Source organism: Diabrotica virgifera, chromosome 1 (assembly GCF_917563875.1).
Source record: "Diabrotica virgifera virgifera chromosome 1, PGI_DIABVI_V3a".
Taxonomy (NCBI): Eukaryota; Metazoa; Arthropoda; class Insecta; order Coleoptera; family Chrysomelidae; genus Diabrotica; species Diabrotica virgifera.
This window is the reverse complement of record NC_065443.1, coordinates 54,582,930-54,609,155: the sequence shown is the minus strand read 5'-3', so window position 1 is coordinate 54,609,155 and position 26,226 is coordinate 54,582,930. Positions and strand designations below refer to the sequence as shown.

At 32.9% G+C, this 26,226-nt stretch overlaps 2 protein-coding genes across 8 annotated transcripts in view; one reads left to right on the top strand and one right to left on the bottom strand.

Moving 5' to 3' along the window:
• LOC114328595 (uncharacterized) overlaps positions 1–26,226 on the top strand; it is a 288,450-nt gene that overhangs the window by 41,960 nt on the left and 220,264 nt on the right. The gene's annotated exons all lie outside the window — the stretch shown is intronic.
• Positions 17,693–26,226, bottom strand: part of LOC114328597 (uncharacterized) — a 109,847-nt gene continuing 101,313 nt past the window's right edge. For all 7 annotated transcript variants that reach the window (XM_028277481.2, XM_028277484.2, XM_028277480.2 and 4 more), the window contains one exon: positions 17,693–25,477. In XM_028277481.2, coding sequence (XP_028133282.1) covers positions 25,311–25,477 — 167 coding nt within the window. In that variant the 3' untranslated portion in view covers positions 17,693–25,310. The remainder of the gene's footprint in view (positions 25,478–26,226) is intronic.

Sequence of the window (26,226 nt, the reverse complement as noted above, 5' to 3'; positions counted from 1 at the left end):
TTTTAAATTATATTTTATTTATTTAGTTTATATTTTAACAACAGTTTATTTTTCACCAACTTCAGTTTCCCTGCCGTATCCTTGATTGATCTTGTTGTATGGTAATTTTAATTTGGCGTTAATTTTAAGAAATGTTGCTGGTTAAATGGGCACAGCTCACAAAGGCCATAAAAGAAGAAGAAGAAAAAATAAACAAACAAACATTTTACATAACCTTATATCGGACAGTGTCAGTTTGACACTTATAGTAAAGATAGTTAGTTATATGAAATAAATTGGATCTTAGTAGCGTTGAGTCCAAAAAGTTTACCCATGGAGTCAATTCTGCCTGATAGGCACCGAATGTCCTCTAAAGTTAGTGCTAGAATTGCCGTATGATATTCATATCTTATATTGTCAGACCCATGTGGAATATATTTTCCACTATATATTAAAAATATTGTTGACAATATGCAGCCCAGCTTTAGATACATTGAAGGTATGTGTTTATAGATCTCTGTTAATTCTTATTCCTGCCGTTTGATTCTAATGCAGTTCTTGTATTATTCTAATATGTTTGGTATCTATTCGTATCTGGAGTAATCTATTTAGTAGGATATAGTGTGTGTAACGTTACCGAAGGCTTACTGATAATCTATGAAGCAAACAATCTTGGCGTTGACCATAACACTTTTGAATCAATAGTTTGATTGAAAACAAAGTCTCTCTTGTAACTAACTCTTTCACATACCGAAATTGTGTTTATCAAGTGCGTTGTTCACTTTTATGTTTCGAGTGTATTTGTTTATCTGTGACTCGAAGAAAAACTTTTAAGAGCATGGCTCATAGTCACTACACTACACGGTCACTAAAATACCCCAAGACTGGTTTTGGGAAAAAGCCAAACCCACAGCACTGCAACGAGTTCTGTCTGATAAGCCTTATGAATCATTGGGTCAAACAGTTTTAAGAACTTCTGTATGTACAGTGCACAGATTCTAAAGGTGCCGGTGGGGGATGGCATCTATGCGCAGTATTATAGTCGGTGTATGAGAGAGAAAGTATTCGAAATAATGAAATAACAAATAATATAAAATTTGTTATTTCGAATACTTTCTCCCTCAGCTCTTTCCATCTTTCTCTGTTTTGTGCGGCTTGCATCCAGTTGCTGACAATACGCTTCAGTTCGTCAGCCCATCTGGTTGGTGGTCGTCCTCTGCTCCGTAGTGCTTCTTCTCGTGGCCTCCACTCGACAGTACGTTTTGTCCATCGGTTGTCTGACAATCTGGCGACGTGTCCTGCCCAATTCCACTTAAGCGACGCGATTCTTTTGACGGCGTCCGTTGTTTTTGTTCTACGACGTATTTCTTCGTTTGGAATTCGGTCCCTCAAGGAGATACCCAACATCCGACGCTCCATAGCCCTCTGAGTTATGCGAATCTTGTTCACTACCTTTTTCGTGAGTGTTAATGTTGCCGCTCCATAAGCGAGTACAGGCAATACACACTGGCCAAAGATTTTCCTTTTCAGGCATTTGGGTAAGTCCGATTTAATCCTCAGTTTACCAAACGCTGTCCAGGCTAATCCTATGCGACGTGGGAGCTCGCACGTCTGGTTATCTCCCTCATACACTGGCTATAATACTGCGCATAGGCGCCATCCCCACCCTAGTGCACTGTACGTTGTAATTAATTTCCTTAATCATTATATGAAAATTTACATCGTTGTACAGGTACTTCGCTTCTTAACATTCACCGATTGTCCAATTCTATTCAACTTGTCTAGAAGAGTAAGTTTAATAGAGATTAATGCTTGGAATACGCTTGAGAAATAGACTAGAAACAAGTAGGTTAAAACGAGATGAAGACATACATCTTGATGTAGCTTAACAAAAATAATAAAAAGGGCAAACCTGAATTCTTGAGGCATATAATTTGAGTTAGCAGGTTTTGGATACTGCAGTTAGTTCTCGACGGAAAGATAGAGGGAAAGAGAGGAGTTGGCTCCCAAACATTTGTCAAACTTTTGCAGAAAAATATCGGCAAATTGTCATGGAGGCTACCAACACAACACCTACAACTGGGGACGATAAATACACAGTGTTTACTACAAAAATATTTAATGAATGGGTTCTTGGTTTAACTGTTAACAGCTAGAATTGTGATTGTAAAGCCTAAACTAATATATACAATGTAATTATTAATATGTCTCTGAATTTTTAGAGTCACTAGAGAAAGAGACTGCTGTAGTAAAACCTAGAATATCAGCAAAAGCAAGACTATCAGCGAAGAAATCTCCGTCTCCAATATTTTTTGATAAAGTTTCGACAAAGGTAAGATACAATCTATCTGTTGGATCTTTGTACAAGTATGGCATTATTCACGAAGTATTTTTAGATTAAAACAACTTACTATGAAGTAAAAACTTCTTAGTGTAATTGTTATAGATCAATTTAGATATTTACATCAGTTTACGTAATATGTATAGAGACTTTGAATAAATAAACTTTTGATAGTGTGAAAAGAAACAAAATGCTGGAAGACATTTGTAATCTAGATACACCTAACAAATATATATCAGGTTCATAAAAATGACGTTGCAGCGTTTAACAAAAGACGCAGTTAGAGTAGATGGAGAGGTGGCTCTCCTATTTGACATCAATGTGCGAGTGGAACAGGAGACACACTGTCAACCATGCTGTTCAACCTAGTTTTTGAGACAGTCATCAGAAAAACCAATGTAACCGGCCATATAAATACCAAATCAGCACAAAATTACTGCACATGCTGACGATGTAGCTATGATTAGTAGCAGCAGGTAACGATTAATGGAAGCGTTCAAGGAAATTTATCCTGAAGCACGAAAAGGAATGCTTAATATAGGAGAAACAAAAACCAAGTACATGGCCGTCAAAAGAACACCTGACAATGAAAATAATATCATCATAGACAATTATATCATCAATCATATGGATGTCTTCACATATCTGGACAGAGAAATAAATAAAAAGAATTCCGTAAGTAGCGAAATTAATGCACGTATTTTCAGTGAGAATCGTACATATGTACTATGTTAATGCAGTATATTCAAATGGGAAATAAGCCACAATTTTACCTAAAAATGATTTTATTAACGTTTCGACGCCCAAGTCGGGTGTCGTTGTCAAAATACAAAATAATACTAAATAAATAAAATGTTGTTGCTTAGTAAAAAATTCTTCTAGTAATTTATTTAATTTGACTCATTTATATCGGCAATTCAGACACGTATTATACATTTTAATCTCTAACGCGAGAATTTCAGTGCCACCGTTGCATTTGGTTGTCTTTTTAAAGACAGATCACATGCTATGATTTTTTGTGGCGGATATTCTTGAGTTGGGATTGATTTCATGTAATCGAATGAACTATCTTTTAGTAAAGTCGTCCCAGGAAAACAAATCATCAATATTGGCAATATCATTTTAAAGTCGTCTACTTTAAAATGTATAATACGTGTCTGAATTGCCGATATAAATGAGTCAGATTAAATAAATTATTAGAAGAATTTTTTACTAAGCAACAACATTTTATTTATTTAGTATTATTTTGTATTTTGACAACGACACCCGACTTGGGCGTCGAAACGTTAATAAAATCATTTTTAGGTAAAATTGTGGCTTATTTCCCATTTGAATATACTTGATTATAAAAATGCCACAAGAAAATAGCTTCAGAACAACATATGTTAATGCAATATTGATGACATAAAAATTATTAGACAAAGGAACCAACATGACTATCTATAGAACATTACTTTTATAACCGTAACCGTAGTAACCTATTGCTGTGAGACGTGTGTAATAACAAGAAAATATGAAGCGCAACTCAAGACATTTGAGCGAAAGATATTGGGAAAAGTATACCGTCCGTGCAAGATGAAGACAGCACATGGAGAATCAAGTGAAAAGACAAGATAAATGAAGTAAATGAAAGGCGCGATACCGCAAGATTTGATGAAAATCAGTGACTGGTATGGCAGAGACAAGAAAATCCAAATTCAACAAAGAAAATGTTGAACAAAAGATCCAAAACAATATGGTTGGATGACGTGAAAGCCGACCTGAAAACTATGAATAAGACAATGGAGAAGAAGGGCACAAAAGAGGCCTGAACGGAAGGACATAGCCAGACAGGTAAATACTCATCCAGTGTTATGATGCCCAAAGAAGAAGAAGACTATCACTGACCCTTACTCGAAGTGGTCAGCCTCTAAGTCTAACAGGTCTAACCAAAGTTATCACACAATAGGGAACTTGCATAAAATTTTAAATTCGAAGAAAATGGTATAAATCACAACAGAACATAATTTAGAACATGTATCAAAAATAAAAAAGTTTTGTTTGTCTTTCGTTTGGCCCCTAAAGACGACTAAAAATTCAACTTATACCAGCCACCCCAAAACGCGTCGTAACGTCACTGGGTTGTATGTTTACATTCTACACCAATTGTATATATAATTTTAAATTAGACATTATAAACGTCAGTAGAAAATACAGTTATGTGACGTTACAAATGTTTTTGATCATTTGAACTATTCATAGAAAATTTGTACTTTTACAAAATGGTTTTATTTTCAATAGTAAACCTTCTTTCCTTTCCTTCAATAACTGTATCAGACTCCAATGTCAACAACCTGGTATATATTATTACAATGACATACGATAAATGTCATTAGAATATAAAAATTTTTCCTTTATTCCCCGACGACGATCTGGCTAAATACCCAATTAGGTGGAGGCCAATAAACTAAAGAAGAAGAAGAATATACGTAAATATAACCATAAACTGAACCACATAGTCAAACTCTGTGACGTCACGGATCGTTTGAACTATTTTAAGATAAAGAAGACTTTAAATTTGTACTTCTAAGTTATTGTGAGTTTTTGAAGCGTGAAATTTTGGAAATTTCATTTTTATACAAAACCGAACATTATTATGTAATAAAAAAAATGTGCAAGTTCCCTATTCTCTATTCGGTTCTCAAACTGTGGTACATGTACCATTGGTGGTAAATATGATTTGCGGCGGTACACAAAACGCAAAAACAACCAAAATCAGCACCACTGATATAGTTAATTAGATTACCTAGCTACAGAGGAATTTCAGTTAGGTGGTACCAAAAATAAAAAGGTGGTACCAAAAATAATAAAAATTATTTTGTGGTACATGACTCAAAAAGATTGAAAACCACTGCTCTATCTACCAACCTCCGACAGTCAACAGAACGATTATGTATGTATAAGTCAGAATAATACCAAAAAAAATGTACAAAAATACCGCTGTCATTTTTACATTGTCAAAACTCGAAAAGACCAGTATCAGTTTCCGTTTTTCGTCATATTACTGTCTCAACAAGCGACTTAATTTCATGATTTTAATTTGTGTGAGTAGAAAAGAGACGTAATATAAAAAATGCCATACATGTGCAAAAAACGAACGGGTACACCCTGACTAGTTACCCTATATTAATTTATCATCTAAGGTTAAATTATGGTCATTTATCTCTTAGGTATCCAAAAAAATTGATGTTCCTGACTCTCTTCTTACCGTTCATCCTCCAGCATCAGTGAAAACTCAAGAACGGTGCAAGTACTGGCCAAACTGCAGACAAGGCGACAAATGCGAATTTGTACACCCTTCAACTGCCTGCGAAGCATTTCCGAACTGTAAATACGGCGAAAAGTGTCTGTTCTTACACCCTTCCTGCAAGTTCGGTGCTTCGTGTACAAAAAGGGACTGCCAATACAGCCACGCTAAGAGTGCTAGTTTAGCAATGAAGTTGCCAGTGGTCCAGCCCCAAATTTGTAGGTTTTTCCCCAAATGTGCTAACATTACTTGCCCTTTCTACCACCCGAAGTTGTGTAAATTTGGAAATTACTGTAAGAATCAGAATGACTGTCCGTATTCTCATCCATCTTCTGTGAAGAAAAGCAGCCTTACTTGGAGACCAAAGTAAAACGAAAGGTTGTGCGTGTGAAATCTAACATTATGTGAAAACGTACATATTTATTAAAATAATGTTAAGTTTTAAATATATACCATTCGAAATACTTTTCTTTTTCTTGATCTCATGTAAAGTGAGATCATGGTCTCACGGTATACACAATATATAAAATGACAATCAGAGTCTGGAATGGACAAGAAATGCTAGAGTAATGATGAACTATAGTCTATTTTTAAACCAAGAGGAGTAATTCAAATTTCCCGCGCCGTGAAGCTTGTTTGGTCCAACCTCGGGCAAGTTTACTCCACTCTTATCAAATTTTGACGCTAATGACATTTATAAAATTTTGACACTATTGGCATTTCATAGGTTAAGTTATTGGGACCGTGCAAGTTCGGAAAAGCGACACCTGGTTTCATAGCTCGGCAACATTTTTCGCACTTTAATTATATTGGCCAATTATATTAGTCTGGTTGCTGGATAATTATCAAGGCCATAGTCCAAAACAAATTATAAGAAGAAAAATTAAGATTAAGGCTATGTTATTAAAATGTAAACAATTGTATGTAGTAAATAAAATTAATTATTAAAATGCAGTACTGCAAGTAAAATACAATAAATTAATTTACTTTTATATAATAATTCCATATCATATCAATACTGTGGAACAACATATTTATATTAATTTTTCTTCTTCAACGACAGTAGGTACGAAATATACGTCAATTTGACAATTCCAATTGACAATGAGTTATTTAAGAAAGTTGCAAGATTTCTCCGCTGTTCGCGCACGATCATTTCTCGTATCCCCTCCAAGTACTTCCACACCGCGAATATCAGCGAATTTTTGTATTTTCTGCATTATTCCTTTAATTTTTAGTCTCTTTTTATATAAAAAACAGTTGTTTTTATAACTCTTTAGTGACAATTGTTTTTAGTATAATACAGTGTGTTTCATTGGGAAACGGAAATACTTTAACGGTGAATACAGGTCACCGAGCCGGCTCTAGATATACTACATTTTTTGCCCTACCGACTTTTATAACCGAGTTACAGGGTGTTTTATCGATTTTGCCCATTTCTTTCCTAAGCCCTAACTTTAGAACCACCCTGTATATTTTTTTGATATTTGGTACACATATGTCTCATTCAAAACCCAAACTACCGACATACTAACCATAAGAAAAATCCAGGTCCGGATTAACAAAAAATTATAAAGTAATTGTGGCCTTAAAACAACAATCTGTATATTCAAATTCTGAAAATCTGTTTGCATATTTGAAAAGAGCACAAAAAGTAAGTTTAATGGTTCGCTTCAATTTTTCGGCCAGACAATTTTATGACTTTAATTTTGAAATTATATTAAAGTTTTTAAGAATTCTGACATTAAAAAGCAGGTATGTATTATTAACTTTTAGTTATAAATTATTAAAGTTAATGAATAAATACTCATTTTAAAAAGAATCAATACTTATTTACCACATTGGATTCTGGCAGACATGTTTGCGGAGCAATTGCAATCTCTAATTATACCGATGACGGTATGGAAATATGTAATTTGCCTAAGTGCGGAAATGCGCAAAAGTGTACCACTTGATTAAGCCATGGCGAAATAACAAGTCAAATTCATTTTTCTCATCGAACGCTAATTCACCGCAATCCACCGCAGAAATGGCACATCAACGATTTCTATCTACGCATCGTCTCAAATACTTCATCTTTATCGTTAGAGAAAAGTAAAACTAAAATTCTCAAGTCATCTAACGATTTCTGCATCATCCAAATAAATACAAAATATTCAATACTACAACCAGATTTTAATTTTCTGTCGCTATTATTGTGAGAACGGAATGTCTTAAATGAACTTATGATGATACTTCTTCTTAGGGTGCCTGTCCGTTCCGAACGTTGGCGATCATTCTGGCTATGATGATTTTGTTGGTTGCTATACGGAATAATTGTGTTGAGGTCTTTCTATACCATGCTCTCAAGTTAGCAAGCCAGGATGTTTTTCTTCGTCCTGGGGCCCTTTTTCCTTCAATTTTACCTTGTAAAATGCATTGGAGTAGCTCGTATCTGCCTTAATTTTTCATTATATGTCCCAAGTACTGCAGCTTACGGCCCTTCACGATGTTGACCGAATCTGCGGTTGTGTTCATCCTCCGTAGTACTTCTTCATTGGTGACTTTGTCTGCCCATGGTATCTTCATGATTCTTCTGTACAACCATAACTCAAAAGCCTGAAGTTTCGATAGAATGGCCACGTTTCTACTCTGTATAGAAGCACTGAGTACACGTAACATTTAAGGAGCCTTATTTTTGTTTTTAGAGTGAGGTCATGGCTCTTCAACACAGAGCTCATAGTCAAGAATGCACTTTTTGCCTTCCCGATGCGACATCTAATCTCTTGGGTATTGTCCCACGACCAATTGATTATTATAGTTCCTAAGTAGTTGTATTATGAGACACGTTCAATTCTCATTTGGTTCACATACATATTTGCTCCAGTTATGTTTTGCTTGCTGATGATCATTAGCTTGGTTTTGCTGGTGTTTATATCTACTCATATGTTCTACTTGTTTCCGTTATTTTGTTCCTTATGATACAATCCAGCACAATATTCCGCGTTTCGGATATTAATAAGGCGTAATTCTTCTACCGGAAAAATATAAATTCTTTGAAATACAGGACCTGACAAAACTTTTTCTAAGAGGCAGATTAAACACAGCTTTCCCTATATAAACGAATTTATAACGCAACTGAAAACGACGTATACAGGGTGAGGCGAAAGTTTTTCTGGTCTCTGGATGAGGTGGAACTTTAAAAATTCGAAATGTTTCTGTATCGTTACAGTGGAACAATTCCTTGATGTTAATTGATGAAAGCATTTCATCAAATCCAACTGTCAGTTATGAAAATCCAATGTATACAAAATAAATAGAGGTGAAAATGTTTCACATTTTTTCCAAGCTAAAATTGTTCGTTTTCACGGCCTGCCGTTATGCCTTTTTAAGGGTCTCATAACACCCTTAGGGCACCAGTTACGCCAAAATTTTTAAAAATGGAATCAATACTCCTCTATCGATTCGTAAAATGGGATAAGGGAGAAAATGGTCGCAGCACATGCGATTTTCTTTACAAAAGAAAATTCAATTTTCAAATTCCCTAGGAAACTTCACAGTTTTCACATTTGACTCTCTTTGATTTCATTTTTCAGTACATACTCTCAAAGCCATTGTTGTGAAAAGAACAGTAGTTAAATTAGTTCGCATTCATGTAAAAAGATCGCTCTTAAACTTTTTGGGGCACTCTGTACCATTTGCTAGTAAGATTTAAGAATTTTGTTTTAAGTATGTTATGTAGGCACAAAAGATAAAACGGTCATGTGTTTGATCTTAGCATCTTCGGGTAAAAAGCATCTCGCCTTGCCAAATAAGAAAAACAGATGTCTGGGCATTCTTTTGTGATGTGACGTCTACCCTATACCCTCAAGGAACCAAGAAAATATTATGTAGTTTTAGAATAAAATCAAGGCAGTCTCTTTTAGTTTTCAGCGGTAAACACTTCTGTTCGTGTGTGTTCCTTTTTTTTCGCCGTGAAGATACGTTACGTTCTCCGCAATAATTAGTTTAAAGAGTCTCTCTTTCGCTATTAAGACAATTTATCGTTAAGCCGCATATTTGCCAAACTCGTTCTTAATAAATATTTCGTCTCTTAATACCTTTATTTTTCTACTCTGCACAACCCTTTCGCGTGTTTATGAGTAACTTTAGAACCAGACCAAATAAATCTTAGAACCAGTTGTCCAAAAATTCACTATTTTATTCATGTCGAATGACAAGCCTCTATTCTTTCGGACATTTGCGTGTGGTCCTAAAATATTCACCGATGTCCAATTAGGCAAAAGGTAATAATTAAACCCTTTTCGCCACGGTGGGGTGAGATTCACAAGAAACTCTCATCGAACATAAAGATAAAATCGTGGTAAACTTCGTGGTGTAGAAGCGTTATCAGTCTAGCGAATTATTGTCAGTCCTATTACTTATTATCTGTTATCTACCTAAACATTTAGGTTTAGATTGTATAGATAGATTGTAATAAATGTGGGGTTAATAAGAAAAAAAGAAGCGTTAAAGTAATATTTTTTAATATATTTCAATTAGGTAAAATATCCATTGGACGTGTTTCTATCCAATGTGTAAAATACTTGAAAAGAGTTGTTAATAAAAGTTTTAGACACATTTTAAAATAAGCAACATATACAAAGTCTTCCATAAGACAGTGCCAAACTAAGTTAATATTTTAAATGAAACATTCTGTATTTTATTTACAATATGAATTATCTATCTTTCCCATATTACAGCAATATAATACTTAGCTAGGTAGTACAAAGATGTCTCAATCCTCCTGTATTGCCTTTTTCTTGTTGGACTTTGTGAATTATTCTAGCCCACGGCTCACCTAAATATATCTAAAGATTTTCCGGTCCACTGTCTCAATTTCTTAGCCACGAAATACGTGGTTCCCTTTTTTCTTTCACTTTGCCCTGCAATAAGTTGCGTTTTCGTTGACCTGTTGACCTATCCTTTGCAAAACAGCTTCATTGGTGACATCATGTGTCCACGATAGTCGTAATATTCCTCGGTAGCATCTTTGAACGCGGTTATTTTGTTACTGGTGGCCTCTGACAAGATTCAATCTTTCACGTCATACAAAAAAAAGTTGATAACACATAGCACCTGAGCACTCGCAGTCAGTATGTATATTAAGCCGCAAGTTACACAGTACATTCTCCAATGTGGTGAATCTATCTAATCAGCCCTAAACATCCATCCTTGGTTATAGGCCTAATCTTCCTTATTCCATGCCAATTTAGTGAATATAGTTCTTAATTTCTCGATTCTACTATGGATTTCACTCGATTAATCCCAATCTTTGTTGAGGTTGCAGTGCAGGTATGTGAAAATCTGAACTCTTGCTAATATCTCTTTGCTTAAAAACAGTTTATGGTTAATGGTCTCATTTTTGCTGGTGATCATCATCTTGGTTTTGCATGACGCATACCACACCATCTAGTCCAGGGCGCATCTGTTTTGAGATGGACGTTGAGAGGTGACTCAAATGTTTTTGCAGAAATTGCTTGAAAATAACTCAGATAATATTTGAGTTATCCTCCCACTCAAAATGGTCCGGAACATTGTTTAAATAATCAAAATGTCAAAATATGAAGGAAAAATTCGATTTTTTTATTGGTTTTTGATTATAACTTTAAAACTATTCATTTCTGAGAAAAGTTGTACTCACATAAAAGTTGCGTAATTAAATTTCTTACAATATAGAATTGGTTAAAAATTTAAAAAATAGTCACCCTTGTTGCAAAATAGCAATAATTGCGAAAAAAAACATACAAAAACAAGTATTCGCATTTTACGTTTTTCAACCATTTATGCTACACTTAGGACCTTCATATTTTACCCAGAAAAACTTTATGATATAGTATAACAACACTGTAAATTTTATTAAGATCGGTTTAATAGATTTTGCAAAATAAATTTTGCAATCCAGCTTTCGCAAAAAAATTCATTTTTTTTTAAATGTTGCAGGACTGAAAATAAAGCAGATAGCAAGTTGAATTTTTTTTTTGCTTATAGAAGTGTACTGTACATTTCATTTGCAATTTGCAAAATTAAAATCGATTAATTACCACGGCCTCAGGAAATTTTTTAAATAAACATTAATTTTTGGTGCTACGCGCAGGACAGCGGTGTTCGATTCACACAAGTTGATTTCCATCAAAATTTGTTCCAATCTTTATCTAATATATTATTTTCTTACTCTATATTTTGTTGTATTTTAATATTTTAATTCCACAAAAATCAAACTTATTTTATTATTGTTTGTGAAATATTGTTTAAACAATTGCATATGTTTAAAAATAATAAACTTTTATTCTGTAAGTTAAAATATATGCACAAAAGAAAGTTTTTGCTAATAAAAGTGTTATTTCAAAGGATAGAGTATGTGTTTTTATTTTGCAATAAACAAATTTATTTATTTATATCGAAATGTAATAAAAATTAAAATGTATCAATCATTATCAAAGGTCATTGGAATGCCCAATCAGAGCAAACTATCCGCTGTCCTGCGCGTAGCACCAATACATAATTAATGTTTATTTAAAAAAATTCCTGACGCCGTGGTAGCTAATCGATTTTAATTTTGCAAAATTGCAAATGAAAGGTACAGTACACTTCTATACGCAAAAAAATTTCAACTTGCTATCTGCTTTATTTTCAGTCCTGTAATATTTTGAAAAAATGAATTTTTTTGCGAAAGCTGGATTGCAAAATCTATTGAACCGATCTTAATGAAAATTACAGTATTGTTTTACTGTATCATAAACTTTTTCTGGGTGAAATATGAAGGTCCTAAGTGTAGCATAAATGGTTGAAAAACGTAAAATGCGAATACTTGTTTTTGTATGGTTTTTTCGCAATTATTGCTATTTTGCAACAAGGGTGACTATTTTTTAAATTCTTAACCAATTCTATATTGTAGGAAATTTAATTACGCATATTTTATGTCAGTACAACTTTTCTCGTAAATGGATACTTTTAAAGTTATAATCAAAAAAACGAAGAAAAAAATCGAATTTTTCCTTCATTTTTTGACATTTTGATTATTTAAACAATGTTCCGGACCTTTTTGAGAGGGAGGGTAACTCAAATATTATTATTTGACTTATTTTCAAGCAATTTCTGTAAAAAAAATTGAGTCACCTCTCAACGTCCAAATGTACTAATATTTTTACAGATGCGCTCTGGTCTAATCTGCTAACAGCGTCTATTCTATCAATTAACCCCTCTGGACTGTCAAGCAAGTAAAATAGTGTCGTTAGCATAGCTGAAGTTATTTATGGAAATCCTCTCAATTGATATTTCATCTTCAATGCCCTCCAAAGCTTCTCTAAAGAGATGCTCAGAGTTAATGTTGACTAACATCAGCCATTAGACATATCCCTTACGAACTCCACGTAATTTGCTAAATTGATCAAAGTACTTGTTTTCTACTTTGTGTTTACCTTTTTGTTGTTCATAATTGGATGTGATTCTAAGATCATGGCGTTTGTATTTCCGTTATTTTTAAGATATACGAGTTTATGAATTTTTCGTGGTTTACTCTGTCAGTTGACTTTTCCAATTTCAAGAAGCCAGTGAAAACGTTACTGTTCACATGTTCTTTGAATCAGTACCATATTCAATACGTACCCATCGAAAGTTTTTGTCTTTAAAATATTGGTCAGTTCGATTTAGACATATTTGTAATCTTCCAAATGCTGCCCATGCTAAGGAACATCTGTTTACATTAGCATTTAGGTTAAGCTTTGGTGATTCGATTCTTTCCTAAGTACTTATACAGGGTGTTCATTAAGAATTGTCCATATAGTAACTGGAGAAACCTTAGCATAAAATACGAATATTTAACCTAAAACACTTAAATAAAATGTGGCTCCTTACCGAGATACAGAGTGTTTTTATTACAAATATTCTAAAATGATTTTAGCCCATTGATTTAACACCTTCCAATATTTTTTTTTCAAACTTGATAAACAGTTTACACATGTTAGGATACTTTAACTAATGTTAAAAGATAGTTTTTCGCTGTTACCAGAGGCGTGCTGTAATGATATATACTTACTTTTCCCCCTCACAATTTATGCCACTGTCATAATAATCATTTCAGCATGTTTTTTTATTCTTTGTTACTTTCTACGCAAATATTATCTCTTTGTCTCAATGCTATAGAGTAGGGTGGATCGAAAAACGGGTTTTTTCTGTTATACAATTCTAATAGCACGGAAAACTTGCGCATAGACGTCATTATAAAGGGAAAAATAATAAAAATTTTTTTTTTCAAATTTGAAATCGCGCAGAAAGCCTAAAGTTACAAAAAAAAGACAAAATACCGGTAATTTTCAAAAACACGTAAAATTACAAAAAAAAAGTCTGTTTTCGTTCTAATAGTGAAAAAAGTGTTGTCAAGAGTGTCGTTAATGCATACAAAAAATAATTAGACCTGTTCCCGTTTATCTGAATTCGCGCAAAAAGCCTAAAGTTGCAGGTTGTTTCGTAAAATAACGATATTGCATTATTTTTGACGATTTTTAGACATATTCCAAAACCATACCATTTGTATTTTTAATTTGTAATAGTATGAAAACCATTCAAAATTGTTTTCCTAATCCATAAAAAATACTTTCAGACCTGATATTCCTTAACTGTATTCGCGCAAAAGAATAATGCTTATTCCCCTTCGCCGGCACCGAGTGGACTCGCCCACCCGTAGTTGAACTCGCACACGTTACTACTTGATCAGTGAGCCACGTGGTAAATACACTGGTCATGTCACACCAAAGAAAGGGACCGCCAATGAAATTGCATACAGTATTTACGAACACTTAGAAAGGAAGGAATTTGGTATAAGTGCAGTAGAGGCCATCGGATGTGATGGAACAGTCACAAACACTGGATGGAAAAGCGGTGTTGTACATAACATTGAAGTTAAGTGTCGTCGTCCTTTACAATGGTTTATCTGCTTGCTACATTTCAACGAGTTACCTTATAGGCATTTGTTTGATCACTTGGATGGAACGACAATAGGACCAGTTTCATTCAGCGGTCCAATTGGAAAACAACTCCATGGCTGTGAGAAACTCCCTGTTGTAGATTTTGGGCCGATCCAATCAGAAGAAGTCATTGATATCACTAAAACCGATCTGAGTAAAGATCAGCAGTAACTCCTAGATATTGTCAGAGCGGTCAACACAGGAATCTGTAATCCAGAATTGGCTGCTAAGAATCCTGGACGCATCAGTCACTCTGGTTGGCTAACCTGTGCTAACCGGGTTTTAAGATTGTTTGTCTCCCAAACTACTCCAACAATTGAGTTACAGACTCTTGCAAATTACATAGTGAAGACATATGCACCTGTTTGGTGTGATATGAAGAAAAACTACACTGTGAAAGATGGACCGAGGCATATTTTGAAGGTATTAAAACAACCAGACATCTACCGGACAATATCAAGAAAATCCTTGATCCAGTAGTTCAAAGGAACGCATTCTTCTGCCACCCTGAAAATATGATGTTGGCTATCATAATGGATGAAAGACCACACATTAGGGAACTTGGCTACAGGAGGATCCTAAAATCCAGTAATGAGCCATCAGCTGAAGGATGCGTTAGGGACTTTAAAATACCTTCAATAAATTTTAGTGCAAACGACTATACCGAACTTATTGATTGGTCAATCTGTAAGTTAACACCACCGCCACAACTGTCCAAGATACCAGCTGCACATATTACTTCTTTATTGAAAGACAAAATTTTACCAGAGCTTAAATACCTCAAATTCCCATGCCACACCCACACCCAGTCAGTTGAGAGGTGTGTAAAACTGGTTACAGAGGCAGCAGAAAAATTGTGCGGGCTTGAAAATCGAGATGGCTATATTCGGGCTATACTTTAAAATCAAGGCAACTGATGCCCACATTTAATTCAAAGTCAGAATTTAAAGGGGCTTCTATGTAAATAACCTTTTGCCTACAACAAATACATACATAGTACAGAGTAAATAATTACTGTAAGTATTGTAAATAACATTCACCCTGGTTGGTTGGTTGAAGTAGGGTGGGGGTGGGCCTCGCCTTGCAGCCACGTCCTCGTCGTGAGTCCTGGGTCATTTCAGCACAGATTAAATGTTGAAATGAGCTGAGAGCTGCAATATGATGTGTTGGCTAATAAATGTGTTTGTAAATCACTTGTTATAGTCTTATTACAAACCTTAATGTGTTAAAAAACACTCATCAGATATGGAAAACCGCGTTTTTACGGGACTGTACAACTTACGTATACTACACTTTAGACCTATTGCGCGAATACAGTTAAGGAATAATAGGTCCGAAAGTATTTTTTATGGATTAGGAAAACTATTTTGAATAGTTTTTACACTATTACAAATTAAAAATACAATTTGTATGGTTTTGGCACATGTTTAAAAATCGTCGAAAATAATGAAATATCGTTATTTTACGAAACAACCTGCAATTTTATGCTTTTTGCGCGAATTCAGTTAAACGGGAATGGGTCTAATTATCTTTTGTATGCATTAAGGACACTCTTGACAACACTTTTTTCACTATTAGAACGAAAACAGACTTTTTTTTGTAATTTTACGGGTTTTTGAAAATTACCGGTATTTTGTCTTTTTTTGTAACTTTATGCCTTCTGCGCGATTTCAAATTTGAAAAAAAAAATTTTATTATTTTTCCATTTTTAATGACGTCTATGCGCAAGTTTTCCGTGCTATTAGAATTGTATAACAGAAAAAACCCGTTTTTCGATCCACCCTACTATAGAGTAAGTAGATTTCAAGTTATTTGCGTTTAAAGGTAATGGATTCAATAAAAATATGTATTTTAAACACATAATCTTATTGAATGTTGTTTAAAATATATATTTTAAATAATATAATTTGTATCATTATACATATTTTATAATTATAAAATTTGTATAATTATATATATTTTAAATAATATAATTATTTGTATAATCTTTTAGAATCCATTATCTTTAAACGCAAATAACTTGAAAACCACTTACTCTATCGCATTGAGACAAAATGATGATATTTACGTATAAAGTAACAAATAATCAAAAAAAGTTGCTGAAATGATTATTACGACAGAGGCGTAGATTGTGACGGGGAAAAAGTAAGTACATATATATACCTATAGCACGCCTCTGGTAACAGCGGAAAACTATCTTTAATACTAGTTAAAATATCCATATAAACATATGTAAACTGTTTGTCAAGTTTGAACAAAAAATGTTGGAAGGTGTTAAAGCAATGGGCTAAAATCATTTTAGAATATTTGTAATAAAACACTCTGTATCTCGGTAAGGAGCCACATTTTATTTAAATGTTTTAGGTTAAATCTTCGTATTTTGTGCTAAGGTTTCTCCAGTTACTATATGGACAATTCTTAATGAAACACCCCGTATATAAAACTTAACCTTTTCTATATTATTATTGTCCAGAGTTATATCCTATCCTCAGTTATATCTAGAGATTCGTTTCTTAAATATGTAGTTTTTGCTATATTTATTTTTAATCATGTTTCTTTTGATTTTGTATTAAGGTCTAACAGCATTTCCTGTAATTTTTCTCCGTCTTCTACTATTAACGCATTATCATCGGCAAATCTTCGATGGTTTAAATTCTCGTCGTCTATGGTCACTGATTTTTGTGTATCGGTCATCAACTCTACATATTGTTGCTTAAGGCATTAAGGATTGCCCAAATTTCTATGGACCCTTCTCGTAATCTACAATAGCTATCCAGGACCTCGATTTTTGACCCTTCACTTCGTTATCGAACGTATTCGCTTCGTATCTGTTTCGAGTACAGATAGCGAATGATCGATAACGAAGCGAAGGGTCAAAAATCGAGGTCCCAGGGTGTTATTATATTCGTATTCGTTTGATTTTTCGATTAATGTACTTATTACTTGTATATTATCTCTGGTGCTATAACTATTTCTAAATCCTTCCTGTTGCCGAGGCTGATAACTATTTATTTTCTTTAGTAGTCGCCATGTAATTATATTCACAAATATCGTATACAACCTTGTATAGGGTGTTGAATAGTAGATAACAAAAAATCAAAATGAAAAATTATTATTTATTTTTATCTAATACAAAATTGTACATAAATTCTATTTACAGCTATACTTACAAAATAATTTACATATACATTGAATATAAAAATAGGTTTTTATCAGATTTCCAATTATGTACCAATAATAAATAAATGATAAAGTATTCTTATATACAACTTATACAAGAACTTCAATTGATATCTTTGGGTAGACTGTTACAAGATGCAGCAAGAGAAAACTTTCTACCCATTAAATGGATCTTATTTTCAAAATTTTAGACATTTACAGGTTATTTTGTTATTTAATCATAGATAAGTAGAAAATCTCATTAAAAATGATTTTTTTAAAGATGATTTTTTACCATCCTAAAAAATCGTACCAGTGTATACAAAATTTTATGATACCACATTCATATACATGAACATAAACTTAAGTAGTAGAATTGAAACTAATTATGGTATTTCCAAAATTAGATGAGAAATTCATGGATCGACTAAATTACAAAGAATGCAGTTACTATAGCATCGTGAGGACCTATTGGTTTGTGAAGATTAGGTTTTAAAACCAAAAAAAATTAAGTTAAGTTTTCCATTTTAATGGGGATTTTCCATTTCTTAATTCAATATTGCCTTTCCAAAAATCGTTTTTCATCCTTCTATGCGTATTTAAAAAAAATGTCTCTAATAAAAGTTTTTTATTTTTACGTAAGAAATCCAAATCTGCAATAAAAAATGGGGGTTCCTATTTAAAATTTTAAAGTATCACCCCACCTCCGTGAGGGGTGGGGGAGCGTGTTTGGTGGAATTCAATAGATTTTTGAAAAATATTGAACACGTATTTTTCAGTTTTTGGATCTTATGTTGATTTGGTGAAATATCCGTGTTTTTTTTTGTGAAACTCTGTGACTCCCCCATTTCCTTGCGCCCCGCTCAAATCGTCAGATTTTTTAAATATACACTGTTCTTCATGCACTTACTTACCTTGTCTTAATCTGATTTCGAGTTTTTCTAAGGATAGATTTTTTTACGGACTATCCCCAACACACGCCCCTGTATTAAGAGTCCACATATGGTAGGGGTACATTTTTTACAGGGTACAAGGTTTCTCCCCATGTGAGTTTCTGACGTGCTCGAGTAACGCGCCAGATCCCCTTGGGCTCCCCTACCATAATATAATTTAAAACAATTAAACAATATACATAATAAGAAAAAAAAATTTGGGAAATTGATTACGAAGCCTAATTAATTCAAGACAAAGAAGAAAATATATTTCGTGTCACCTACAAGAACTAGAAAAGTTGGGTAATACTGTTATATGGTCTAAACTGGACACTGTTCGAAAAGGCTCGACACCTTAGAAGAATACACAAATACATTTTTTATGAAAGAGACTTTTTATCTATCAGAAGCTGAAAGGTGTTTTTGCAAGTTGAACTAATTAAGTTAAATACAGATTTTAAGGGAATTTATTTCATAAAATTCGTATTATAAAATAAAACAGGACTTGATCGCTATAAGAAAAAATTAGATCAAATACTATAGCAAAGTACCTACAGAAAAAGAGATACCACCTATGACTAATGAATGAGAAGAATGGCATCCTTAATAAAAAGAGTACATGAACCTTTTGGCAGTACTTTTTTAGTTTTTAAACAGATCTTAGTTATAACAATAAGAAACGTGCGATGGTTCCCAAAGTACCTCGAGATGAAGACATATGGAAGGAAAACAACAGCAGGTTCTGCAACATTCTATAAAATATATTCAGAATATTTTTAAGTCTTCTTTAACGCCCTCAGCGCCAGTGTATCCTTTTAGATACACACTGTCCTCAACGCTGTGTACCGAAAAAGATGCACATGGCTCGTTGTGTCTCCTAAAAGGACACACTTACGTAAGTTTTTATATGTAGAGAATAATGTTATGGCCTGAACCAATTTCCTGGTATAACTGGGTTTGGCCTTAGGCACGTAGACATGAAAAGATTGGTTGTATGTAACTAGAAATTCATATAAACATACAAAAATAGAAAAATACGAAAATAAACTGCAAATAAATAAAAAGATTGCTTGAGTCACCCTAAAATAACATAAAAAAACTATTCGTCCAAAGAAACATTTTGGCCCAGAATGAAAATGTTGTGAACCAACCGTGGCGCTGAAGGTGTTAAGTATTATTGTAAATAATAAAGAGTGTAACAGGATAGGTACTGTCAAGTTAAATATTGTCAAAGAAGACAGTTTCAGAAATAAATATGCCACAAGAAAACAGTTTCAAAACTACTGTCCATTTTACAAGAAAATTTGAAAAATCTAAAAAATCAAAGCAATAAGATTTGAAACTGAAAAATAGATCCTATTTTTGTACTTAATGTCTACTAAAAAGTAGACAACATGATCAATCCATATATCGATGGTATAGTGCACAGAAGTGGTAAGTGCAAAAACTAACATTTTACAGTACAGCCATTTGAAAGTTATAGGTATGTACTTACCACACGTGGAGTTTCTTATATTGTACATAACCCATTTGACAGGTATATACTACAAGCTTCTAAATGAAATTAAATAACAAATATCAAGGAAAAATTGTGTAATTCGCAAAAAGAATGAATACAAATATTTATTCATCATCAGAAGTATCATAATATTAGAACAGTGAAGAGAAACCATTTGTGGTAAGGGCACATACAACATTTGGCTTATTTAATTTTTCTTATATTTAGCAGTTACCACATTATGTCAACTTGTATTTCTTACACGTTTCATTATTTGCTTACCACATTTGTGCACAATAAACTTTGAGTCAAAATAATGTACTATGTGTACTTAACTAATTTTTTAAAAAAGTTGTACTTACCACTTCTGTGCACTATACCATCGATATACTCTGTCTAATTTACTTACCGCTGCACCTCATCCGCGTCATAGCCCGTGACGTCACATGATACCAACACGAAATATTTAGGCGGTAGGTGTGTTCTTTTTTAGAATCATTTTGCCGAGTACACTGGCATTACAGCCACTAGATTTCTATTAATGTTAACTTAAAGAAATACACAATAATATTTTTCATTTAATTTGTATAAATGGATTATAAAGCGTTTTTATGAAGCACATTTGTTCGGAACACACTGTAACTGTAATCGAACGAAGGTGATATTTTGGCATAAATTGGTAACATGTATTTGACAGTTGCGGTGATGACACTTCATATTTGTTTTTATTCTTTACTATAAGTATTTGTTTCTTTATATTTACTGTTTTTATTATGTACTTTAACGGAAGAATATAACTTAATTTTTGTTTTGCTGTATAATCAATCCACTTCCGCAAAAATTATGTGATGTATTTGATTTAAAATAAATTCAAGAATTTTTTGTAATTGGGCAACAATGTCAACTTAGATCTCTAACGTAAATAATGACGTGCAACGGCAAGTAAATTAGACGGACTGTATATAAACTATGAAATAATATGAATACCTGTACACATAGCAACATACAAGTTTGTTGGAAATATGTATAGACAAAATTAGCAAGATTATTAAAAAAACGTTAAGTCGCTCATGGGCGCTCATATAAAATATTTTAGGGAGGGCAGACGTGAAGATTTTGCACATGACAATTTATATACTTTGAATGACAATATATAGTTTAAAGCAACCGAAAAAGGCGCCCATACCCATGGGTACGTTCCCCCTGCCCATGGGTATGGGCGCCTATGAACTCACTCATCTGCTGAACTTTTCTATGACCTATTGCGTTTGGATAAAAGGTCATATGAGTTGGCTTAACTTAACGACAGTTAAATCTCTAATTTCTTTTGTGATGTTCCATCATAGTGTTTGTAATATTATGCACTATTTTTATGTAGTGTTTTTTTAGTTGTCAATATATTATAGTTTAAATTCTCAAAAGAATCTACAATTATATATTTGCTATTTTTGGCGGTTTTTTGTAACAGTAATTTAAAATATTTAATTGGAATAGTTTTTCCTACCCTAGAATTAAAAAAAAAACAGTATAATGCGGTGTATCTAAAGGACGCGGAAAGCTAGATTATAGCGCCTAACTGACTTTTCTGTACTTGCGTTTCTTTAAAGTGACTGTTTAAAAAACGTTCTGATTTATAATAAAGCAAAAAAATAAGCTTTGAATGTCTTTCTACAGATCCGGTAGTTTATGTAATTCAGGAAACAAAAGTAATGAAAGAACCACGAAAATCTAAAATGTTAAACTATTTTAAATTATATACTAATACTGCAATTTTCAGTGTCCTTCGATATCATGTACTCTACAACTATTAAAAAATCATGATGTCTGGTTTTTTTTATTGGCATTGTTTTAATTCTCAGCGTTTTGTTCTTAGTCCTCGAAAGGATATACGCCAAACAAAAGCATTTTTAGTTATCACCAAAATCCTGTATGTAGTGCGACCTTAAAAGTCAATTCACATACACCCGTGGCGTGACCGTAACGGGACAGTACCCTATCAGTGCTTCACCGTCCCGTGATTTCGGCTGTTTCATGTCGTGTTCACACAGCACAGTGTGGTGTATTAAAGAACACTAGAATGGTGGTGTTTTCCGCAGGCAAACTGTTGATGATTTGTAATCTTAGATGAAGAACACCAGGAAAAGGAAACATACACTACAAATAAAGGCTTATAGGTCCATCAAGTTTGGAAAAAGAGAGAAACGAAATGGGAATTCTTTACTGTATATAAAGAGTTGATGAACGATGGAGACAAGTTTTTTGAATATTTCAGAATTCTTTCATGTTGTTGTTGAGTAAACTAGAAGTATATCTAACTAAAAAAACACACATACCTATCATACTTATATTTCGGATTTGACAAATCAAAAAGAATGTAATTTTTGCGCACCAATTCAATCAACATGCAACAACAAAAAGATGCGGCAGTGAAAATAAATAATTACACTTTTATAATAAATAACTTTTTATAATACCACGTTTTTATTACTGATTGAACACAATAAAACAAGAGTATTATAAAGACAATTATTTTTTAAATCAAAATGTCAATTTGAATGTTAGGTATTGAGATAAATACTTGGCATATAAGTTCTAGTGCAACAGTATTAAAATAACTATGATTTTTTGGAATAATAAAATTCAATGCATCCATGTAAAAGCTGTTGAATATTGCATTGTCATCGAGTTCTAAGGTATTCTGAAAATTTCAAATCTCTAGCTAGTCGGGAAATATGTTTAAAATCGATTACCTACAAGATTTTTCTCGGACAAAGAACAAGTGAAGAAACGTTTTAAAATATAAGTAGGCGAGAAATCTTTATACGCGTTTACGTCGCCGGTGGCATCACGTCTCGTTCACGGTACGGTCACGGTTGTATGGGAATCAACCTTTAAGGTTCAGAAAATACATTATCTATAAATATAAGTATTATTATCTACATGAAATTGAAATAAAAGCATTTAGATAGAGAAAACCGTAGAGATAACATAATAGCAAAACAATAAAATAGGGCTTTTCATCGATTGTCATTTGTTTCGAGCTTCTGTCATGTGTCGTCTAATATTAATATATCTACGTCATACGTTACTGGTATTACCAATTATACAAACCAAAGACGTATGACGTAGATATCTTAATAATATACGACACATGACAGAAGCTCGAAACAAATGATTGTTGATGAAAAGCCCTATTACCTCTGCTTGTCATAAATTCAAATAAGAATATAAATAAATAGTCACAAATAAGTAATACCAACGTTATAAAGAGTCATAAATAAATAATACTAACGTTAAATAAATTCAACAAATTTCGAATGTAAATTTAGTTATTTGGAAGCGCGATATTTAAAATATGACGGAAAACTGTCATCTTACAAGAGTAAACAACTGATTTGAGGATTTTCTTCTAATAGTGTGATTGTGGTACATATGTATATATCTTTTAAATAGTTTTTGTCAATGTGCTTAATTTACATTGATGAATTTTGACTTATTGTTCTTTATGTGATTATTTCAGTATTATCACATATACCTAATACATTCTTTAATATTCCAATCTTTTCCTATGATGGCCAATACATCTTACTGTTTTATATTTAATCCATAACTTAATAATGTGCATTCTATTACACAAGTTTTTTACAAAATAAAAATTTCTAGATTATTTAGACGATAAAGATAAAAATTCTATGTACATTCTAGTACATATATTGTATGGTTCGTATAGCATAAATGCCTTTGCACGTCATAGCAAGTGATGTCACATGATACAAACACAAAATATTTAAGTCGTAGGTCTGTTCCTTTTTAGACTTGTTTCGCCAAGTACACTGTAATTACAGCCACTAAACATATTTTATTATATACGCCTAGAAATAATATTTGTAGATTTCTATTACTATAAATTTAAGAAAGTACACAATAACTTGTTTCATTTAATTTGTATCAATAAGTAGATTAAAAAGCGTTTTTATGAAGCACACTTGTCCGGATTTCGAAAGGTGATATTTTGGCTAAAATTGGTAATACTTATTTGACAGTTGTTGCAATGTTGACATTTCAGATTTGTTTTTATTATTTACTTTAATGCAAGATAATTACTTCATTCTTGTTTTCTATTTATAATGTTTTTTATTTATTTCCATTGACTATTAATTTGGTTTGTTGTATAATTCACCTCTGCAATAATTATGTGATATATTTGATTTAAAATAAATTCAGGATTTTTTTGCAATTTGGCAACAATGTCAACGTATATCTCAGACGTTGATAATGACGTGCAACGGTATTTATACTGTACCAACCATATATATTACTTAACGATATAAACAGTGCCGGTTGGTAAGGAATGGCCACGGGGCGCCGCACTGCGCAGAAAAATGATGCACAAACAATTATATTTCATACTTTCATATTTTATATTCACGCTTTCCTATTGAAATTTCCTTTCTGTTGAAACTATATTCCATTAAAATATATTGACCTAACCGAACTAAATTTTACAATGATTACATTTGTTGTATGATTTGTAGTATTGGTAATTAATTAATTCCATATTTGGTATATAATTTTCAAACTTTCTCCTCTGTTAGCAAGTTCTTCATTTGCGGAATGGCATTTTATCGATTTTTGATGTCCATGACCGTTTTTTACTGAATAGTCAACGATTTTTTGACATAAACATTAATGAAAGGAAGGAGTACAAAGTATTGACAATCTATAGGTGATTAATCAAGAGCAGGCTTCCCAAATAAGCTATCGAAATCAGTATTATTCTCTACCATAGCTGAATATGGAATGAAAAGTATATCAACCTGCTAATAGGCTATCGGCTATAATATTTTCATTCATAATACGATGTTGTCTTAAAGACGTCTTTAACTATAGAAATACATAGTCTGATCTGATGATTAGTACTGTATATACTAATTATTTCGATAAATTGTGACTTAACCGGTTCGTTTCTTGTGGTCGCATAACGGAACCACGTCCAATATAATATTCATTTAATAAATAAGAAACGTGAATTTCAGAAGACGATTAAGCAAATTACAAGATTGATTAGGTATGCCGTCTCTTCACGTTTAAAAAAATACTGAACTATACACGTTTTTTAAAAACTCTGACGTCAGGTGCTCGTCGTAGTTTCTGTGTTTGCTACTGATGGCGCCTTGTTTCGTTTGCGGCACCATACCACGATGTATTCCGTGACCCAAGCTAAACATCCTATTATGATGAGGAGTGTTTGAGAATGAATGCAAATTGGAAAACTGTTTGTAGCATCTCTAATATAACCTGAAAATTAAAAATTAATATTTTGAAATTTGAAATTATCAAAAAATGTTTTTGGGAAGGAAATTATATTTGTTTATTTGCGTTTAACAATATTGTTGTGAACTGATAAATGAAAGGAAGAAAGTCTTAAGACCAACCACATATAGTTCAACGATCTGCAGGATGATTTTAAAAGGATTAGTGTAAAGATATATAGGAGAAAAGCACAAGGAATGGAAGTAAATAGTCAAAGGTGCAATGACCCACTTAAGTTATAGCACAAATGTTCCTATCATCCTTATCCAAAATTAAAACTATCATTCTCTTCAAATTTTGGCCCACCTCTACATCTGCTTCCCACCGACTACAATATAAGGATTCGTCGGGGTGTGTTCTGTATTCCATTTTCACAGATTCCAAAAATATTAATCTCAGGATCTTATGCTCAAAGACGAGTAAAATATTTTCATGCTCCTTGAAGGTCAGCGTTTCGTATCCGTATGTGAGTAGGTACGGAAAAAATGAAGATTTTGTATGTTATTTTTGGGTTCGTAAAGTTTTCTGGGTTATGTTTCTGTTTCGTAGTTCCGAACTTAACCTAAAATAGCACTTCGTAGTTAAATTTATTCTGTTTGATTTCTTATGTGATCCAGTTCTTATTGGTCAAAAATAAGCCTAAATTCATGAATTGGTCTAGGTACTACTTCAAAGCTAGAATAATTATCAACGGTTAGTATTCCATCATTAAGTGTATATTATTTGTTTTGGAT